This window comes from Pituophis catenifer, unplaced genomic scaffold, assembly GCF_029215685.1.
Source record: "Pituophis catenifer annectens isolate HBS135680 unplaced genomic scaffold, rPitCat1.0.hap2 SCAF_2, whole genome shotgun sequence".
In the NCBI taxonomy this organism is placed as follows: domain Eukaryota; kingdom Metazoa; phylum Chordata; class Lepidosauria; order Squamata; family Colubridae; genus Pituophis; species Pituophis catenifer.
This window is the reverse complement of record NW_027256882.1, coordinates 137,456,546-137,478,103: the sequence shown is the minus strand read 5'-3', so window position 1 is coordinate 137,478,103 and position 21,558 is coordinate 137,456,546. Positions and strand designations below refer to the sequence as shown.

Genomic DNA, 21,558 nt, shown 5'->3' with positions numbered 1-21,558 from the left:
TTTTGTTCTCTTAACCTCCCCATGTGGCACTTTATCAGCCACTTTTCTTACAGGGTGAATGTTTCTTCTAAGTGCTTTCCTATATGGCAATGTCTAAAATTGTTCATATCATATCCTGAAAAGCAGTGCAATACAGAATTATGGTACCCTGGTGAATCATATAAGGATTCACAAAGGAGCAATATATGCCAGGAAAAAATGATAGATACCACCTGATGGGCAAGTAACAAATCAGAAATGAACCTGAGATGAGTCCAGTCTTAGACATTAACTGCTATAGGAAACTCTTAGCAAAGAGGAAGAGATTCCAGATGATCTTTGAAGGCTTTTAAGAAATCTTTGCTTAAAGGATGCCGGATCTAGGTTTGCTGTGATGGCTGCTCCTTCTACTGGATTATTTGAGTTCAGAAGGTTGACACAGATGAATTTTGAGCCTTACAACTTGCAGGCAGGAACAGGTGTGTTTAGGTGGAGTGTGTTTAAATCAGCTTTTCCACACGGGGGCTTTTCTGATGAATTGTTTTTCAACAGATTTATCATGTTGTAGGAAGGCTCCGTGTGGCAGCCAAAATGCAGGATGTCCCCAAAGTTCACTGATCATTCAAATTGATGGTTGGTTCCTGTTGTTGGCTTGCAGCAACTACTGCTGTCTTCTGCCTTGTGGGTAGCTACCATGACAAAATTAATCCTGACAAGGAATCTGGCTTTTGAAGATGCAGCTGGGATGTATTAGCCAAGATGTATTAAGGAAGCACTGAATAAAGTGTGAATGCCATCTAAGCATTTGTTGTCATCTTTCACTCTGAGCAAAAGAAAGCAAGGGGTTTCCTGATTTATTAGATATACAGTAAAACACAAATGATGAAGAGATGATGGTGGTAGTTCTTTTATTTTAAATTCCCAGGTTAAGTTGTATTTGCTGTGTGGCTTGGGTAAAAGTAAAAAAACTAAAAATGTATGGAAGTATTGAGCCTGAATCTGCAATTAGGATTAGAAAAAAAAATAAGAACTCAAGCAGGAACAGGCCATCTGTGTGTAAACATATCTAATGACATACAAAATGGAAGACATCAGCTCCTGCATGTGAAGATTACTTAAAGCACATAGGGGGAGAAATTTTCAGCAATTTCATTGAGGTGTTTTTAGGTTTCCATCCTCTGTATCTCAGAGTAATCCCCTATAAAATCAGTGGGTGTTACTTCTAAATAATCATATATAGGTTTGTCCTATTAGAGTGAATACTATGGACCTTTAGATCTGGGTATCAAACAAGGCCAAAGAATAAGATATATAAAACATGGACATAAAGAGGGTTTGAAATTTACAAAGTTTATTTAGAAAGGCTGGTGTAGAAAGTATATCTCAAACTTGTTAAGGAAACAGAAACCCAAAGTAAAAATATGACTTGGATACTTATTTCTAACGATACTTTCCCATAATGAAAATCATAGGAGGAAGATACAAGTTTCTCTTTAATTCATAAAGCTTAAGAATACTGAAGCTAAAAACAAGAACAAATAATCACATAATAAACATCCAGCCTAGAATAAGAATCTTTTTGTAGTGTGAAATTCTTTACACCTGATTTGTCAACACTACAATGTTATCAAATCCCTGTTTTTAAATTACCGTAATTTTGATGAGGTCTAAACCACGTTTCCTGAATGAGTACAAAAATTCATCTCTGGTGGAACGTACTTCCAAACAAAGCAGTTTCATAACATCTTCAGACTTTTACTTTTCTTATGCAAAGAAGTCAATAAGTATATTGACAGAATGCCTAGGATAGCCAGATGTAGAAGTGTTATACAATATTGCATTTTAATAGCTTATTAACAGGCCAATGGTATAAATAAATAGGATTTAAATGTAAAGTTTGATTAAAATCAAATGAAATTTAATAAAATTAATAAAATTAAAATTATCCTGTTCAAAAAGCATTTAAAAATTATTAAACTGGAGTGCTGCTTTGTTTTATCCTACTTTTGCCAAAGATAAGGATCTTCCCTCTTTATTTCCTATATTTTTCCCCAGCCCAACATGCCACAAATATTCCTTTTGACTCTTGCCCATGAAATTTTCCTAAGAAGTAGATAAATTCATAGAATATGTAGTATCACTGAGTATGTAGGACTTAATCAGGACAATCCTGTGGTGGACGAATGCCTTTCTTTGCTGCAAGGGACGATGGCACACGAATACTTCTCTTTTTAACTACCAGCATTTATAGCAAATACCAATAGCAAATAATAATCACTTCAGTGTGACTCCTTTTAAGCCAATTAAAAGCCAAGAAAGGAAAAGAGGAAGCTTTCCAAAATCTTTTTAAAAGTCTGTTTCAGAAGAGACAGCATACAGAGGAAGAAAATCTTTATGTCGGAAGAGGGCATACAGCCTGAAATCACAGGTAAAGGAGGAAAAAGGATACTTCAGTCAGCTGGGGCATATCCATGAGCATTCAGAAAATAGAGGAGAAATCAACATTTGCAAAACTGATGTGCGTTTTGAATAAAAAGAACAATCACAACTGTGGGTTTGCTTAACAAGAAGAACAAAAGTTCATGTATGGCTTTATAGCAATGTGGAAGTGTTGCCAATCCATTTGGGTAAAAACAGAATTCTGCGGTGTATGCCTTAAACAGATCTAACAAGATGCGGTAGTGTTTACTGAATAGGTTCCTATTAAACTAAGTAATGTAGCTCAGCTTTCTCTGCATTCTGGAAAGATTTTACTGGCATTGAACTAGCAAGCAGCAGAGAATAGAAGCCGTTTTGGTAGAAGTGGCTTGTATTCCTGATTTAAGAATGGGATAGGGCTGGGGTTGCTTCTGCAAGAGCAAGGTTTTCTTACCAAGAGCTCCACTATATTTTGTACAGTCCTAGCTGCCTTTCAGGCAGGCAGGAGTTAATGCTTGGGCTCTGTGCAGTGGCAGGTGGGTGGTCCCAAAGCCATCAGTCTCTCTGGAAGGCCGACCGGGAAGCACAGTGGAATAGAATGAGGGCCCAACGAGGAACAACCCCTTTGCCTTGACAAGGCTGGGCTCCCCCAGCACATGGACCACCAGTGCACTGATGCTGTATCACAGGACTTGCATCCATAGCAGGCAGAAAAAGCAAGGCAGCTGATTAGGGTAAGGGTGTGCATGTGTGTGCAAATGGTTTAGGAAAAGCTGCTATTACTTGGCACCCTTTCTGTGTGCTGCCCCATCTGTCACAGTTACATGTAGTGTGCTGGGTCTGTGTCTTATTCATGGGAGTCCCATTTGCTTGTGCTTTCTGTCATAGGCATGCTTGGTGTGACATGTCTTTCTGTCCTGCCATTGGTGGGCTTTGCTTTCCACATCTTCCTACTGTCTGTAACTCTAGTTTCCTAATAGCTTATTACTATTTTTTTTGGCATAGAGGGTATTATGCTAATGTTTTCCTTAGTGTTGGGATGGAAGAAATAGCTCCTTTGAAGGATTTAGTGTAGAGGCCAGCAGGGTAAGTGTGGCTATAGTTCTAAGGATTTTGCAGGCTTATTTATGGGGATCTTTCTTGCCTTCTGATCTCAGATGTTCATCATTCTGTCAAATGTGCATTCAGGAACTGGATTTTCCCTGATGCAAGTAGAGTGTCCATACCTAGATGAGCCTTAGTGTTCCTTAATGTTCCCAAGTGAAAAATGATACAGTTTGTGTCTAGGATGTGCTCTGGACAAATTGTACTGATTTGCAATTATAGGGGTAGATACCTGAGTTAAGGGCTGTGACTGCTAGTCTGACCAGTAGACAGATAGAAACTTGAGTGTAATATTTTCTAAAGAAGCAATAATTAATAGTCTATGGCAGTGTTATTTGCTGCTTGTCAAGAGTTTAAACTTCTGGGATGGTGGATATTATATCACCAAGAGCACAGGAATTCCCCCCCCCTTTTTTTTTTGATCAAAAGTTGGAACCAACTAAAGGTAGGCAAGATATTGGAAATTTGGACCATTTTGAATTTATCCTCTCTGGTTTGAGCATACAAAATAATAACTCTCCCCCACATTCCCCCCAGACTTTTTATATTATATTGGAACTGTTTCAAACTTAAAATGGAGCGTTTCATACAATCACCAATGGGACTCAGCGTAGAGGACAAATTTGAGATTGGACACTCGATATAGCTGTTGTCATCTATGGGAACTTGATTGCTCTATTCTTGCAGACCCAGACTGCACTTCTGTAAAAAATTATTGGTTTAATATTGGCACAAAGTAAAGCAGGAAAGAGTACTCATAGGATGCTTTCATTTGAACTAGGCACACATGCATTTAATCTGTAGAAAGATGCCTTTATTACAGTCCACAACAATATTGGGTGATAAGGCTAGCCGTCACATAAGCAATTTGTTTGGGGGGGGGGATGAATAGTTTTAAAAATGCAGGAATTTACTTTATTAGCAGCTGTTTTGAAAGAGAAGAGAAAATGAGATGCTGAGAGTTTTGTGCTGCTGAAGAATTTTAGAAAAACCAATATTGCTTCTTGAGAAATACTATAATCCACTCTCTGACCCTCAACTGATTGGAAAGTTTATGTATATACTTTGCTGATCTATACAGAATTAGAGTCATTTGCTGTTTCTAGACTAGTAGAGCTGTATGTATACATGTAAGTTTAGATGTCAATGCAGAATAGAACAAGGGAATCAGATTTCAAATTTGTTTGGGTTTGCTCTCTTGCTCCAAAAATATTTGGGGGTGGGATTTTTTTTGTTGTTGTAATTTTGTAATTGTAAGAAATACTATAGATATTGGTTAGAATCAAGAAAAATTAAGAACTGTTCAACAATGGTGCTGTATTGACTAACACCTGACATAGTGGGTCCTGTCTTTGCTGGCAGCAATTAAACAGAGGCCAGATGGTGATCTCTCAGGGATCATCTAGTAGAGAATTGTTGCACTGGGTAGCAGACTGGATAAGATACTCTAAGGAAGGGGTGTCAAACTTGATTTCATTGAGGGCCGCATCAGGGTTATGTTTGACCTCAGGGAGGGGGAGGGTGGATGTGGCCATCTTGACTTCACTCATGTCAGGGGCGCCTGTGGCGGCCTGAGTGCTCTGCCAGCGAAAGTGGGCTCCCGATCTCCGTTTTTGGCTGGGAAGGCCTCCTGCAACCCTCTGCCAATGAAAACGGAGCTTGGGAGCTTGCTTTCGCTGGCAGAGGCACCGCGGGCAGGTCCTTCAATGTCAGATCTAAGCACTCCGGCCAGTGGGCCTTGAGTTTGACACCTCTGCTCTAAGGTCTCCTCCAAGATTACACCATCTCCTTAAAGTTCTACCTTGTCTTTTTAAGGAACCTGTTTTGAGACACTGGGGTTGTAATGTTATTGGTCTAGGACTGCCCATTTGACCTGTAGGAGACAGCTGCATTTATACTACTACAAACCAGATGTGTGCACAATTATCCTGTTCTAACCGTTATGCTCTTTAATAAGAGGACCATGGAAACATCTGGCTTTACTTTTATAGGACACAACATCTATATGTGATGCAAACCACATCAGAGCAGACCTTGAACTTTTCCCTCTCTGTTGACTTGATGATCGCCTCTCGTTAGCAGTACAGCTTGGCAGAGGGAAACATTGATATCCAAGAAGGACAAGATGAAGCAAGGTGTAGAATCTGTTTTCACCCTCCTCAGATAAAAGAAATATTCTTTTCACAAAAAGAAAAATGTTTTCCACATCCTTCGAAAGACACTTTGCCTTTCTTCTGAGGGTTTACAAACAGGTTGAGAAACTATATTGTAAAAAGACTGATGTAATGCCCAGGAATGAGATCAAAGTTATAGGGAAGAGGGGACTTCACATAATTTCTCATTTACTATTATAAAGCTCTGAATCAGTTTTGAAAATGAATGCTGTCAGTCTTATAATAGTATCTGAACTACATGAATTACTTAAGCGAAACATCAAGGCTCTACCTAGTCTAACCCTTATGATGTAAAGAGAAGATGCTGCCTCTTTAAGACCGTCCTCCTTTGTATTCTGTGGCTGCAGGAAGCTTGGCTTTAGGCTGCTATCCTCGTGTCCAACTACAAAGCAAAGAAAGAGGCACTTTCCTTGTTTGGCTTCTCTGTTCCAGCAGTCGCACAATGAAGCCTTGTTGTGTCAGGAACTCTGCTCTCTGAATTGGCTTTAACTAGAGAGATTTGACTTCCCACTCCTAATTGGAAATTAGGACATGGTCCCCATTGCTTTCTATATCACGCCCCCGCCCCCCCCCCCCATACTACGAGCATTTTGCCTGGTAGACCAATAAACCAACAACATATTTGCTGATTGGCTATACCCACTGTTGGTCTTCCACATCTGGAAGTCTGATATCCTAATATTAACCTAGGAGTTCCATCTTGACTCTTATTTCAAGCCAACTTAATCAGCAAAAATCCTCAGTCAAGACATCTTGCATGTGTAATGAGAATGTGCTTGAACCCCTCTAGTGGCATTTGCAGGCTGTCTTATGATACTGGCTGCATATGCGAAAGTCTGTGTATGCCACTGTGCAGATGTAGGTCAGAGTTCTGGAATGAACTGGCTCTTTCAGCTATCACGTTCTGCCTCTTCCATGGGGTATCTTTGATAGATAGGATGCTCAACCAAGTTCTGATTTTTCCAAGGAATCCTGAGGCACCATGCCTCCTTCATTTACTGGACTCGTACATAAAGGAAAGATAAATTATCTCTTTCACATGTCCTTGCTGGGGGCATAAAGCCAGGAGATGCAAATCTTTTCTACACAGAGCCCTTGTGCATAACCCTAGTATTGCTTCTAGGGTCAACCAGATTAACTATCAAAAGATTGCAGTGGGATTCGTCAAGCAAGCTGCTTCTGAAGATTGGACACAGCTGTGTGCATATGATTGCCATTCACCACCACCTGATGCACATCTGCACATCCTAATTCACTCTGAAAAGTTGAAGCTGTTCTAGGATTTTTCTGAATAATAGGATCGGATGTTATCTATGATTTATAACTGGAGCAGACCTGGGTCATTTGCAGTACCAACCCATTGCCAACATCCTGATTTATATTAAACAGATCCATCGGCCATCCTTCCTGGGATTAGCTTTTTAAACCTGCTGGTATAAATCTGCATTTGTGAAAGGAGAGAGTGATGCAGAAGCTAATGTTAGGCTGACATGCTTTGTAAAAGAGTTAGAACTGAGAAAAGCTCATGCACTTTGTAAAAAAAGAATAGCATATACCAGGGGTTAGCAACCTGCAGCTCTGGAGCTGCATGTGGCTCTTTCATCACTCTGCTGAGGCTCCCTGTTGCTGGTCAGCTCCACAATTGATAGGGTTTTTGGTTAGGACAGATAGAAGAAAAAGGATACTGCACTAGGAGGAGACTCTATGGTGGGGGAACTGGACTTCTGGTCAGCAGAGGAAAAAGGACACTGCGCTAGGAGACTATGATGGGAGAACAGGACTTCCGGTTGGCTCCAGAATTGAATGAGGGCTTCCCGTTAGGATCTTTGTGGCTCTTTGAGTGTTTAAGGTTGCCTACCCCTGGCATATACAGTAGCTCAGGGAGCACTAACTTTTCTGCCACCGTCTTGTCTTAAAGGCAGAAATTTCATGCAATGAAATTATCCACTTTGTGAAAAGGTGAAATTATCCATTCTGCACAGCATTATAGAAAAAAAATGCATTCTCATTTGGAATCTTGAGCAGGTCATTCTCCTAGGAATGTTGAATGTATCTTGAGACTTCCACATTTTCAGTGGAAATGGTTTTTATATGGTTTTTTTCCCCCTTAGAAAATGCAGTAATGCCTTTTAATTCTTGTCCCAGGAATTATAAATCTGAGATTTATAGCATTTGTGCTGTGTTCAAGGTGGGCACTTAGAACTTGTGATCTAATACAGGCTTCTCTAACCTAATCTGCACAATCTGATATTGCCATTTTATGCTTGCAAGAAGAAGAAAAATCATAGCCTAAGGGAGCTTGATTCTGCTTGCTGGTAAAACCAAAGAACATTTTCCTTGCATATCAAATCACCATTAAGATTGTTCCCCATCCCAAAAGAAACATTAAAACATTTCTTCCAAAGTGCAAATATATGCTGTAGTGCTAAGTCTTAAGAATCTTTATTTTATTGTTCAAAACAGATTATGCCCAGAAGGTAATACAGTAAGAAAGCATGTTGAGCAGAAAGAAATCAGATTTACAATAAATATTTTTGTCATTTTGTGTTGTAAGTCCAGGATCCACTTCTCATTTTCCAAAAATAATATTTTTGCTTGATCAGATAAAGAGTCTCTCTAGTCCAGCAACTTGCATTTAGTGGGGCCAGCCAGATGTGTCTGGGAAACTTGTAAACTCAAGGCTGAAAGATAAGTAAAATGGCTAGAATGTGTGCAAGAAAGCATATGATGTATACCCAAAAATTTTTTTAGCGTAATCTGGTGATAGAAAGCTGCGCTGCCTATAATGTCAGGCACTTGTCATTTCTCAAAGAACAGATTGGATCATTACGTTGATCAATAATGTACAGCCTTTATGGATAGAGATCTAATCTTAGGCTTTCAAGGGGCATTCAGAGGGTCCCACTCAACCAAGGAATGGGCCCAGAATAAAAATTAAATGTGTGTTCTTTTTACTTTAAATTACATTAATTAAATATGTAAGGAAACTCCATGCACAGTATTTCAGAATCTTTTTCCCTTTGGTGGTATGTTTTTGATGGCCTCTCTGGGATCTACTGCTCTTGGAGGCTATCAACAATCCTGGGATGTTAGAAAATCTATATTAGACAACAAGCTAACTGTAATATTTGTGCTCTCTCACTGAATATTTGTGCTCACTGAACCTGAGTGAATGTTAAGTGTATGTCTTTTAGAAGAGAAGATACATTATGCCAATGTATAACCCAGAATTTAGTATCCTTAGCCATTGGAGAACAGTTCTGTGATAGTATGTGTATATACCACATACATACAACACATCTGCCCTTGGTCTAGTGAAAAAAAAATGTTGAGCAATCTCCATCCTTCACTTACGCATTCTTGATAGTCTTTGGACTTTCAGTCCTTTCTTTTCTACATCCCTTTGATACACAAGCAACCACTGAATTCATAGAAATCTTTACTTCACGTTTTACAGTTACAGAGGGTACCTATAAGACTATCCAAACCAACCCCAAACCTAGAGTATAACTCTTCATTTTACCTTGCAGTACCAAGCGACCTGACCCCTGAGGAGTGTCAAGAATTGGAGAACATCCGTCGGCGGAAACAGGAACTGCTGGCAGACATACAGGTGTGTGTGAAAAGGGCAGGGGAGTAGAAGTTCAATTCAGGCAGACACGGGTTAAAGGCTGTGTCTCTGGAGCACCTGCCTGAAATTTTTAAGAGTTATTGACAGTTAAAATAATATGGAGAGTGGCAATAGTTTGGCTGCACATAAACAGCTTTCTGCAGAAGAGATGAAGCATTGTCAAATTAATAGGTTTTGGTATGCCCCATTTTTGACATAAGGTAACACTTTTTTTTTTACATGTTTACATTCCTCTTCCAAGATGTGTTAATCCCTGTTTTGGGATACAGCTCTATCACTCTGAATCCCTGGCACTTTTGTTCTGGCGTCTCATCCCTATTCCCCCCTGGGACTTAATTGTTTGCTGTGTTGTTACTCAGTGCTAAGATAAGCTAAATTTAAAGATGTGCAGGTTTCTCTTCCCATGCCTCTTTCCTTACCTTGATCCTGAGTAACTATAGCCCGGGTCTCAGACATTGTAGTTTAGAGCCAGGGATTCTATCTTTGGGTAAGTTTTCTTTTTTAAAAATTGGTGATTTCAATTTCCCAAAGGATTTTTTCTCTGGGTGGTCCTGAGAGTTTGTACAGTGAAGGTCTTGAGCTGTAATATTGCAGGTGAGTGGGCAGCCATGACTCCGAACACTAAGGAGAGGGGGGTGCGAAATGGCCAGGAGATCCAATTTCACAGCACAGCTCCCAAGTTATCCCCCCCCCCCAATACACACCAACTTTCTGGCCTGTGAAATCTGTCAAAGAAGTGAGGAGGATGTTGAATTATCTGATTTTATTATCTCCCTTCACTCCTGTCCCCCAGTCCTTCAGCTTTCTCTTGTCTTCTCTTGTCTTTTTTTAAAAAATGCATTTTTTAAAAAATTGCATTTTTCGCTCAATAAATTGTACATTTTCAAAGGTGGCTTTATTGCATCCCCTGCCACTCATTGCATTATCTACTAGCCAGAGGGATCTGCTTTTGGCTCTGGCAGGGGCTGTCTGTTCCCTGCAGCAACTTGCCCCTTGGAGCTTTGCTTGGCACGGATGCTCATCAAGCCCATCAGCAATAAATAAAACAGCAGCCGGGGCTAATCACTGCCATGTGCCGGACACTTGCTAATGGGATTAGCCCAGTGATTGTGTTAGCTCCAGGGATTCTTCTTCTTCCTTCAGCTGAGAGGCCAGCATGCTGGGGGTTTAGTTGGTCTCAGAGCCAAGACAGAGAGACTTGCTTCATTTTGGCCACCCTAAGCTTTAGCTGCAGAAGATGGGCAGTGAAGGATCAATGTCCCTTGGTTTCAAAGGAGCCACAGGAATCAGATTGTTAGTTCTGTAGTTGCAATTGGGATATTGGATGCTTCTAAATCTCAATTTATTATACTCTTGACTTTTAGCGGTAGCATTAATTTGGTTATTTTTTTCTATATTCTGCAAGTATGTTTTTTCTTCTTTTCCCCCTGCCCCTCCGCTGAACGTTGCCAGATCTGAATTAGAAATTTGAAAAAGTGAAGCTGGTATTAAAAAGAAGAGTTCAGCCAAAGCTGGTATAATAAAGGTTGTTCTCCATTCTGAGGTTAAAAATAAACACAACTTCCTCTCTGCTTCAAGTTGATCAAAAGCGTCACTTCATTACTTATTCCATGACTTTCCCCTTTGTTCTTCTATACAGCGTCTGAAAGATGAGATAGCAGAGGTCACAAATGAAATTGAGAATCTGGGTTCCACAGAAGAGAGGTGAGTCCTGATGGAGAAGTGGGAAGATGAAATTTGGTGGCATTTCACTATTTTTGGAATGAATATTGGAAAGAAAGAAGTAATCACTCTACCAAAATCTCTAATCTGTTGAAAATAAATCCTGATGTTAGTGGGTATTCAGGATTATTATTTAGAAATTTTAAATGGCTGTCCTACCTTACATAAGAACCTGGGTGACTAATAGCAATCAATTAGAATAATACAATAAATCCTTCATAAATAAAACCAAAAGTGCCTTGCCTACTGCATTGCCTACATTCCATTTTTTAGGAATCCAGTGTCAGATTTTTAATCCAAATAACAAACGTGCCATTCTATATATCCAGCACATTAGTGTTTATGTTTTTAAAAAATCAACATTTTTTGGAGATTTTCTCATGAAAATATTCAGTGACGACATTACCAAGAGTTTTGCTGACTTTAATTTTCTGAAAAATGAATCTTGTTACCTAGATTCCCTAATATGTTTGAGAGTGAATGTTCATCTTGTTATAGAAATTAGGAGTTTGCTTGTGTTTAACCTAGAGATTTTAGGTTGGGCCTTAAGGCCTTTCAGGGGCATTAGAGTCACAGTATCAAGTATCGAACAGCACAGGATGAGAATGTGTTTGTTAAGGTTTCAGTTAGAATGCAAGATGGAGGAAAAAGTTAACTGTATTGCGAGCAGAGATGGTTACAGAAATAATGTCCACAGACTGGTTTGTAGCAAAGGAGACTGAGCAATCTTTTTGTGTTACCTAGGAAAAACATGCAGAGAAACAAGCAGGTGGCAATGGGGAGGAAGAAATTTAACATGGATCCTAAGAAGGTAAATGCTGCTGCTTCCTTGGTGTGATATTAATAGCAACCATGCATCAGGCAAAAATCCGGCATTATCAACAGGATTAAAGGCTGTGATCCCAAATTGGCTGATATCAGTTTGGACCTTACTTATATTGGTGTTTGTCTGTATTTTTCCCCCTTTCCCCAAATTATCTGCTAAACCCCTCAGAACAATTCCTCCCTTGAGGATTCTTTGGAAATAAACAATAAGGTCTGTAATTTCCCTTCTCCATCCAGGAAAACATAAGGGTGAAACTGTTTCTTAAAAGCAGAACTCATTTTAACGCAGCTTAATATGGGGGTGTCAAACTCTCTTCCTCATGGCGGTGTCACATGACATATTGGGGCTTTCCCCACTAAACCGGGTGTGGGCGTGGCCAGTGTGTGACACATCCGGCCCGTGGGCTGTGAGTTGTGTCAGCCCTGTCTTAACACAACTCCAACATAGCTGGGGTTTCAGTTAGTTAAGTCTTTTCATGATCATGGAGAAAGTATGGCATTTGGGCTAAATTATGTGTCAGGAAATAATTTCAAACAAACTTCAGCTGCAGAATTCATTAAGTGAGTTTAAGCAAGTTATTGTTTATATTGATTGCAACTTCCTGCAGTCCCTTGTGCTTGAAATAGATGTAATCAATTAGGATAATTTGAAATTCATGTGGAATAGCATGGCAGACATTACAAGTTCTTATTTCTATGTCCTTGCACAGCAAATGTTTGAAGAGCTTCCTTTTTTCTTCTTTTTCCCTGGACTTGCAGGGGATTCAGTTCCTCATAGAGAATGACCTTTTGAAGAATACCTGTGAGGACATTGCCCAGTTTCTCTACAAGGGGGAAGGACTCAACAAGACTGCCATTGGTGACTACTTGGGTGAAAGGTAATTAATTGGACCCCCTTAGTAAATGGAATGTATGTTAATCTTTGAACACTGTTCTTCTTAGTGTTAGAAAAAGGACCAAACTCAGCATTAGAATAAGGGTAATCCTTGAGTTACAACCAGTTTTTAAATGACCGTTTGAAGTTACAACAACATTGAAAAAAGTGACTTATGAGTGTTTTTCACACTTATAACCATTGCCGTATCTGCATGGTCATGTGATCAAAATTCAGATGCCTAGCAACTGGCTCAAAATTATATGCAGTTGCAGGATCCCAGTGTCATGTGTTCCTGTTTTGCGACCTTCTGAAGAGGAAAGTCAATGGGAAAACCAGATTCACTTTACAACCATTTTATTAACTTAAAATTGAAGTGATTCACTTAACAACTGTGGCAAAGTTCATTAAATGGGGCAAAATTCACTTAACAACTGCCTCAGCAACAGAAATTTTGGGCTCATTTGTATTTGTAAGTTGAGGATTACCTGTGTATAGTCTGTACTCAGAAAGGAGGAAATAGGAAGATCTTTCTGATTCAGGGATCATCAGAGTACTAACTCTAAGCTATATGGATTCAGCATATAATTATTAGGCAGGAGGCCCAAATACAGACTTTACCTATAGTCAAGCTCTGTCATTTGTTTATGATGTAATCTATAACAATAAATTGCTCAGTCCAGAATTTCAATGTATACTGTTTCCTTCCCTCAGAGATGAGTTCAATATTCAAGTATTACATTCTTTTGTGGAGCTGCACGAGTTTACAGATCTCAACCTTGTACAGGCACTGCGGTGAGTGACAGAGGAAGATATTATAATATTACACAGATGCATGTCTATGCATCTGTAGGTGTAGCTGTAGATTGTGTTTTCTTTCCCATGCTTTTGGATTAACTAGATTAACTAGCATTTTTATGACTGTAGAGAGCTAATTTGGTGTAGTGGTTAAAGGCACCAGGCTAGAGGCTGGGAGACTATGAGTTCTAGACCTACCTTAACCACAAGGCCAACTATGTGATTTGGAGCCTGTCAACCTGTCAATGTTGGGAAACTCCCAGCCAGGCAGGAAGGAGGAGTGAGGTGGGGAACTAGCCTTGGGTCCTTGCATAGCCGCAAAAGGCATAAGCCTGACTCGCCACCCTAAGTTTCATGGAACCTTATCTGGTTATTCCCAAGAAGAAGGCAATTAGTCTGGAGAGATTCTTGTATTATAGGTAGAACATAATAAAGTTGCTGACTTGGACCCTCCACTAATGAATTTGTTGCTTACTCCTGACACTCCTAATCCTAAAACTGAGGGAATGGCAAACCACATCACAATGACTGAAAAACTGTTTCAAAGGCACACACACACACACAAACACATACAAATCAGAATCCATGATTATACAGCATGTTGGCTGGGGCTATGGGAATTACTGAGGGTCTGGTAGCACTTGAAAGTCCAGATCTGCTCTGTTCCTGATGTGGCCTGTGGGTAGAGGTGTGGAAAAGGTTTTGAATCCTATTTCAGCCTCAAAACAGGTTTTTCTGATCTTACCAGAAGCATGCCAATGCTTTGTTGACAATTCTGAAGCATTCCTGCCTTGAACCAGCCTTATTTTTCCACAACACTTTCTTTGTCAAGCTAGCCTCAATCAGATATGCTGGGTTTGTAGGAATTCCCAGCTGGTTGCTTATGTAGGCAAGAAATTCTAAGAGTTGTGTTTCCAACAGTTTGCCAGGGGAAAGATGCACGGAATGTTATTTGTGGTATATCTTTCCTCACAACTGTACAGCACACAAATGGACATGGGCTTAATTTTCATTGCCCTCACAGGCAATTCCTTTGGAGCTTTCGGTTGCCAGGTGAAGCGCAAAAAATTGACCGGATGATGGAAGCATTTGCACAACGGTATTGTCAATGCAACCCTGGCGTGTTCCAGTCAACAGGTAAGTGAACAACCACCTCCAGAAGTTGTGGGTGCTCCAACATTGGAGGTTTTTAAGATGAGATTGGACAACCATTTGTCTGCAATGGTATAGGGTTTCCTGTTTGACTAGGGAATTGGACTAGAAGACCTCCAAGGTCCCTTCCAACTCTGTTATTCTGTTATTTGTCACTTTAAGTTGTGGAGTATGTGCAAAGTTAAATTAACCACTAAGATTTCCAGAAAAAAACGGCCTTCTAGTTTACAGTGCTGAATTAACCTTCAAGTTCATTGATGAAAGTGGAGAAGACTCAGCACTGAAATGAATGAAGATGGAACCAAAGAACTAAAAATGTTCTCATTCTTTGTTTCTGTCCTAACTGAAATGGGGGAATAATGCCCCCCTCCTTTAAAAAAAAAAGTAGTGGCAATGCTAGTGAATGATCCAGGAATTCCAGAATTTGAGACGTAGGACTCAGTTATGCTTCTTAGTTTGCTGTTGATGTTTTTGCTGTTATGCTATAACAAAGGATCTTAAGAGTAATTTATAACAACTCAGCAATGGAGTTACATTTTTATTTTATTTTTTAAATTTGATTTATATGCCGCCCTTCTCCGGAGACTCAGGGCAGCTTACAGTGCGTTAAGCAATAGCCTTCATACTTTTGTATATTTTATACAAAGTCAACTTACATTGTGGTCAGATGGACAGCAAATTGAATAAATACAAAAATTAAGCATGAAATTATAATAAAAAACATTAATGACGTAGACAAAGTGAAAAAACCCTTGATGTCAAGTAAAAACATATCTTAGCTGAATTATTTAAAAGGAGGTGGGCACCACCACTATCTCCCCAGTCTTCATTGCCACTAGAAGGATCATAAAGATGGTACGCATGGATATTTCTGGAAAAGCTACTTCTTAAGCATGCCATTACTCAACAGCTCTCTCCCTTACTAGCTACTTATTTATTCTGTGGGCACACACAGCCTTTGAAGAAATGAGTAAGTCTTATGGGAGAGCCAGTTTGGTCTAATGGTGAAGGCACCAGACTAGATCCCAGGACACTTTTCTAGCCCCACCTAAGCTGTGAAAACCAGATGAGTATTTGGGCCAGTCACTCTCTCTCTCAGCCCAACCCACTTCACAGGGTTGTTGTGGAGAAAATAGGAGGAGGAAGGAATATTATATATGTTCACTACCTTGAGTTACTTATAAAAATATTAAATGCAGGATATAAATAAATAAATATGGTAGCAAGCTGTATTTCAGGTAAAGTGATCCTAATTGGCTTAGAGTTTCAGAAGATTTTAAGGTCAACTTGGGCTCCTCAAGTAGTCCTCACTTTACAGCCATTTCTTTAATGTCGATTCATTTACAACCATTGCACCATCCCCATGGTCATGTGATCAGGGCACTTGGCAATGGGCTGCGGTATCCCGGGGTCACATGATTGTCATTTGCAATCTTCCCAGTTGGTTTCTGACAAGCAACACCAATGGGGGAGGTCAGATTTGCTTAACGATCATGTAATGCAGTGATTCACTTAACCACGACAAGAAAGGTTGTAAAATTGGGTGTGACTCACTCAACAACTGACTTGCTTAGCAATGGAAATTCTAGCCCCCAATTGTGGTCATAAGTCGAAGACTACCTCTAGGCTCTAATTTGGATTTGATCTTATGCTTTGATACTGTATAACCTGAACTATGTTCCCAAATTGACTTGAATCCCCTGTTCCCTTTTCTTTCTATCCCAGATACCTGTTATGTGCTTTCCTTTGCCATAATCATGCTGAATACCAGTTTGCATAATCCCAATGTGAAGGACAAGCCCACTGTGGAGCGCTTCATTGCTATGAACCGTGGCATCAATGATGGCGGGGACCTACCTGAGGAATTGCTCAGAGTGAGTTTTGTGGGAAGAGAACAGACTGGAATTCTGTGAATAGGCCATAATGGAGAATTTGGTGGGTGTGGTGAATCACCGGAACAGAGGGCCTTCTGTCTGTCTATCTTCCTGGCAGGCTCACCAAGGACCCAGGAATAGGTCAGGGTTGAGCCTACCTTGGTCTTCCCGGTATCTCCTGCTCAAATAACTGAGCTTCCAAAACTCAGTCATAGTTCTTGGGAAGTAGAAACTGCACTAGTGCAATATTGAAAAGGTGGTGCAGAACCTTTCCGTGGAAGTGATCCACCACATGTTTCTCCTCCCTCACACCAGAATCTCTATGACAGCATAAAAAATGAGCCCTTCAAAATCCCCGAGGATGATGGCAATGACTTGACGCATACCTTCTTTAATCCGGACCGTGAAGGCTGGCTTCTGAAACTTGGTGAGTGTGTGTGTCTGCACGAGGCAAGGCCTGACCAACAAGGAGCAGGGCTGCTGATGGTGTGGCATGGGCTGCAGGGAGCATGGAGCTCAGCAGGAGTCTCTTTGCATGGGGCTCGGTGGCCACAGTCCAGCACAAAGGACCAGCTATACAACTTGAAAGCTTCTCATTATTTTTTCTTGAACAGCATACCCAGAGAGGAGGGTCTTGGTTGCAGTGCTCAGTAACTTCCTATGGCCCTCTTAAATTGGCTTGGCCAACCAATTCTTACCAAAATTGGGCAAAGGAATGTACTTAGGAAGAAAAAAGGCAGGTTACTTGGGTCCCAGAAATGGCAGGTAACTCTAGTTCCAAAATGCGCACCTACAGCCGCCTGCAGAGAAGCTGAAGACTTATCTATGGCCCCTTGCGTCTCACTTTCATTTTTCAGACTAGTCTCTGGCATCACTTCACGCATAGCAGCTCTGCGCTCACTGACAGTGTAAACAGGTCAAGTAGGATGCATTCACCAGCTCTCCTTGTGCAGCTCTTGGCTCCCTCTTCATGTTTACTCAAAGCTGTTTTTTTTCAATTGCCAGGATTTGGCTCGAAAAATCTTCTTTAAGGGCTGTAAAGGGCTTCTTTAAATGGTTAAGTGGTTGCCTATTTTTTGTTTTTTCCCCTCTGTTGTAGGAATCTGAAAATCAAATCTGAAAATAGAAATCTCCTAAATAGTCAAACTTGTAATTGCTGAATCTGAACTGAACTAAATTAATGAAATTATTCGACATGCGTAATTTTTCATACTTTGCTTTGAGCCAGAGAGAAGACATACGCTCATCTAGGTTTGATGTCCAAAATAAGATCTGATTCTAAGTCCACACTTTTTCTATCCCTCTTCTTCTGTTTCTTTCAATCAAGGCATGCAAAAAGTGACCAAGGATCATGATATATCTTGTTTTAGGACAGAACTAATATAGGTTTGCTAATGCTATTATGGAACCTGGATCTGTCCTCACATAGTCTTGAGAGTAGACTGTCAGTAATATATACCGGTAGTTGTACAATAGTAATACAGTTGTGTACTACTGCAAGTGCACATAATAACCACATTTTCCTATATAATCATAATATAAGATTAATACATATTGTAATTACAGTAATTACAATAAGGTTTCTCTTAGCTTGGTAGCAAACTGTCCAGACTTTCCATTCTCTGTGATGGAATAGGAAAGCTATGGTGCTTTAGGAATTAGATTCAAAATTTCTTTTCCCCTAACTAGCCTCGATGGCCATGGGACGATGGAGCTATAGTCTTATCTGTATTGTATCTGCTCAATGAATAATAGGCATTCCATTTAAATAGGTTGCATAGTTGAAAATCATTGATGGCTTTCAGTTACACAGCAATTTACACCAAAAAATTGAAATCCCTTCCATTTTCAGTTTTACAATTCCTAAAAAATGATTGAAAAAATATTTCACTGGCCTTTGAATAGTTGCACAAAAGGAACTTTAAGTGCCTTCTGAGCAAACAGGTTTAGGCTCGCTTGGCATTTTAAAGAATAGCTGCAGTATTTGGGCAGAATTATTAAGCTGCATATGCAATAGAACTAGAATTTGTTATTGGTCAGGGTAAAAATTGAAGGCTGCTCAGTTGGCTACCTGCTGGACCCAGTTCTGAAGAAATTCTTCACATTGAAGAGGTTAAGCAAGTAGAGGTAACTGAGAGACAGCACAACTTTGTCACCTTCTGCGAGATGGGTGGCTATATAAATTTGATGAATCCATAAAATTATAGCCAAATAGGCTATCAGAATAAGACAATGTCTGTTATTATTGTTGTTGTTTGTCAGCCTCCCCTTAGATATAGAAGTGAGTGACCATGATTTAGGGTAGATTCTTGCCATCAAGCAAGAGAGGTTGATTGAAACAAAAGAAATGAGGATTTAGAACTGAAATGCAAATTCCAACATTTAATATTCCATTTCAATAAACAACCTCCAAATTTACTTCAGTTCCAAAGACAGAACATTTTGTTGTTTGCATTTCAACTTCTGTGGCAACTGTTTTAAAAATGTGTCTCAAATTGTGACGGTATTAATGCTATGAGCCCCAACGTTGTACTTGAAACCCAATTCTGCAGTGCTTCCTGGTTTGGATATTTCCTCTGTTAACTTTTCTCAGGGGCAACAGAAGAGAGTGGAATAAATGCTCCCGATTTATTTATCTAGAAGATATGAAATTTTTTTCTAAGTGAACATTGTAGCCTGAAGATTTGCCCAAATAACAAGGTCCCAAGTTCAAGAGACAACCACAATGGGGACGATCCCCGTCATCGTATGTCAAATCTTTTTAGAATTGTCATGATGATGTCTATTCAGTTACATCATTTTAAAAAAAGGAGAACTGCAGTTTTACGCAATTCAAGAAAATATGGCTAAGAGCACAGCAAAGAAGGGGAGGCTGAGGCTTACCCTGTAGAGACAGAGAAGTGGGAGGAGACACGAGGTCTCTTTGCTGTGTTCCAGAGGGGAGGGTTGAAGGAGGTGGTGGTAACAGGAGAACAAAGGTGGGTCAGGTAGGACCACTGGCCTTGACTGTGTGGGACATAACCCTGGTTTTCTCCACATATGGCTGTTCTTTGGCTGAACCCTCTGGCCCTTGATGATGCATGCTGCCCTTCCCATCCCACTCCTAGAGGTCTCCTGGGTCCAGGCCATTTTAACACCCCCACCACTGCCTTGGTACTAAAATCACTAACTCCTCATTCAACTGTGTAGCAAACACATTCATGATATGGCCAATGGCAAGAATTAATCAGGAGAGGTGAACCTTTCTATCAAGCATCCCAGCGGCTGCTGCATTCATGGCCTTGGCATGCTGGTAGCCCCAGAAATGTATCAGCCCCCACCCCTTTTTTTTTTGTATTAAGGTAGGAGATATGTTGACTCCCTTTAAGGAGAGCTCTTCCTCCCTCCTTTTCCCTTTTGCTCAAAAATGTTTAGCTTGGGCAGTGCCCACTGCTGACTGCAATTGAAATGTGCACGAAGGGCAAATTTTAGTCCTTTGTTTTTTAATTTTCTTTTTCCCTCATTTGTATGTTTCCATGATTTTGGCTCTGCCTTTCCCTGCCCCCAAACTTCAGGAGGTACGTACCCCCATATCTCCTTGCTAGCTTTGCTGGGGCCGAGGCCGTGCTGCAGTGCTTGCTTGTTTTTCTGTTCTCTTTTATTTTTACTTGCTGCTGATGTTACTCGTATTGCTATTGTTGCCACCATTGCTAATTGGCTGCACAGTCCCTGGGGAACTGGGGTGGGGTGGGGAGACGTGGGATGGTGGTGGGGGCAGAGGTGGGGGAGAGAAAGTGCTTGTGTTCTTCTGGGCAGCAAAAGGAAAGAGAAGAGAGAGCAATGACTTTCCCAAACCATGAACCGGGTAGCTATCCTCTTCATCCTGCTTTTCTAAAATTCACACTGACCTTGCCGGATGTCTTCTATGAGAGTATGGCAAATTCTAAAGTCCTTGAAGTTCTTCCTTTTGTCAGAACTAGGCCTGGATGTGGATTTGGGCTTCCAGAGGGGCAGGAGCTAGGAAGGGCACGATAGGGCTCGGGGTGGGGTGGGGGAAACTATTCCTCCTGTGGAATAGGATGCGGCCCTTGCTTGAGGAAGCCCACATCCCTTTGGAAGTATTCAGAGTGACAATTGGATGATAGAGAATATAGATATAAGCATAATATTTTCAGTAATACTAAGTAATTTTGAAGTAATACTTTAAAAAAAGAAGCAAATAATTGAAACGATCATTGAGAGCAAGTTTAAACTTCTCCAACCCCATTAAAAAAAAAGAGAGAGAGTAGGGAGAGCTCAAAATTGTCAGCTTCTCTCTTTTTCTCCACCTCGCCCTTAGTATTACTAAAAATTTTCCATATAGTGCTGACAGGCTGAAAAAAATAATAATTAAAAATAAAGTATGACTTCCAACCCCAAAATGTTGTTTGACCTGTTCTGGGATAGATATTACAGGAAAAAAAACCAAAAAAAATCTCATTAGGTTTGAAGGATGCTGGGAGTTGTATTTCAGCTACACTTAGCATACCGCAGATGAATAAATTATGTATTTCACGCAATTGTTATACCATTCCAGTCTTAGGCAATGGGCAGTTCACAGCAATGTAGTTGCTTCAAGAGGCTTTTTCCAGATGCTATTAGTTCACTCTTGATGATTGCAGTGTCATCATGAACCTTCATCAGCCCCGCATCATGCAGCTGATGGACTTAAATAATTGTAAGATGAATCATGAATCTCTTTTCCATTTAAACGTCTGTAGAGATTCCCAGTCATCCAGGCCATGGTTATCCCAATGGTGCTTTTTCTGGAGGCAAGTGGGCTTTCTTGTTTTTTCTTTTGAAGACGTTTCGCTTCTCATTCAAGAAGCTTCTTCAGCTCTGACAGGATAGTAGGGAATGGAAGGATTTATATTCCTTTTATTTTCAAACTATACAGTTTGGGATGAACACCCTTTGAATGGGATGGGAGTAGGAATGGATTTCCAGAGGAAAAATAGCAGACTACAGGAACCAGAGGCGTTACTCAGG

General features: G+C 40.3%; 1 protein-coding gene across 4 annotated transcripts in view; it reads left to right on the top strand.

Annotated features, from left to right (window-relative positions):
- The window catches only part of CYTH1 (cytohesin 1), a 69,025-nt gene that overhangs the window by 37,635 nt on the left and 9,832 nt on the right, over positions 1-21,558 (top strand). For 2 of the 4 annotated variants that reach the window (XM_070937671.1, XM_070937672.1), the window contains exons 2-9: positions 9,206-9,288; positions 10,946-11,010; positions 11,773-11,839; positions 12,613-12,731; positions 13,442-13,522; positions 14,550-14,662; positions 16,403-16,551; positions 16,867-16,979. In XM_070937671.1, coding sequence (XP_070793772.1) covers positions 9,206-9,288; positions 10,946-11,010; positions 11,773-11,839; positions 12,613-12,731; positions 13,442-13,522; positions 14,550-14,662; positions 16,403-16,551; positions 16,867-16,979 — 790 coding nt within the window. The remainder of the gene's footprint in view (positions 1-9,205; positions 9,289-10,945; positions 11,011-11,772; positions 11,840-12,612; positions 12,732-13,441; positions 13,523-14,549; positions 14,663-16,402; positions 16,552-16,866; positions 16,980-21,558) is intronic. The other 2 variants (XM_070937670.1, XM_070937673.1) reach the window with 1 other exon arrangement.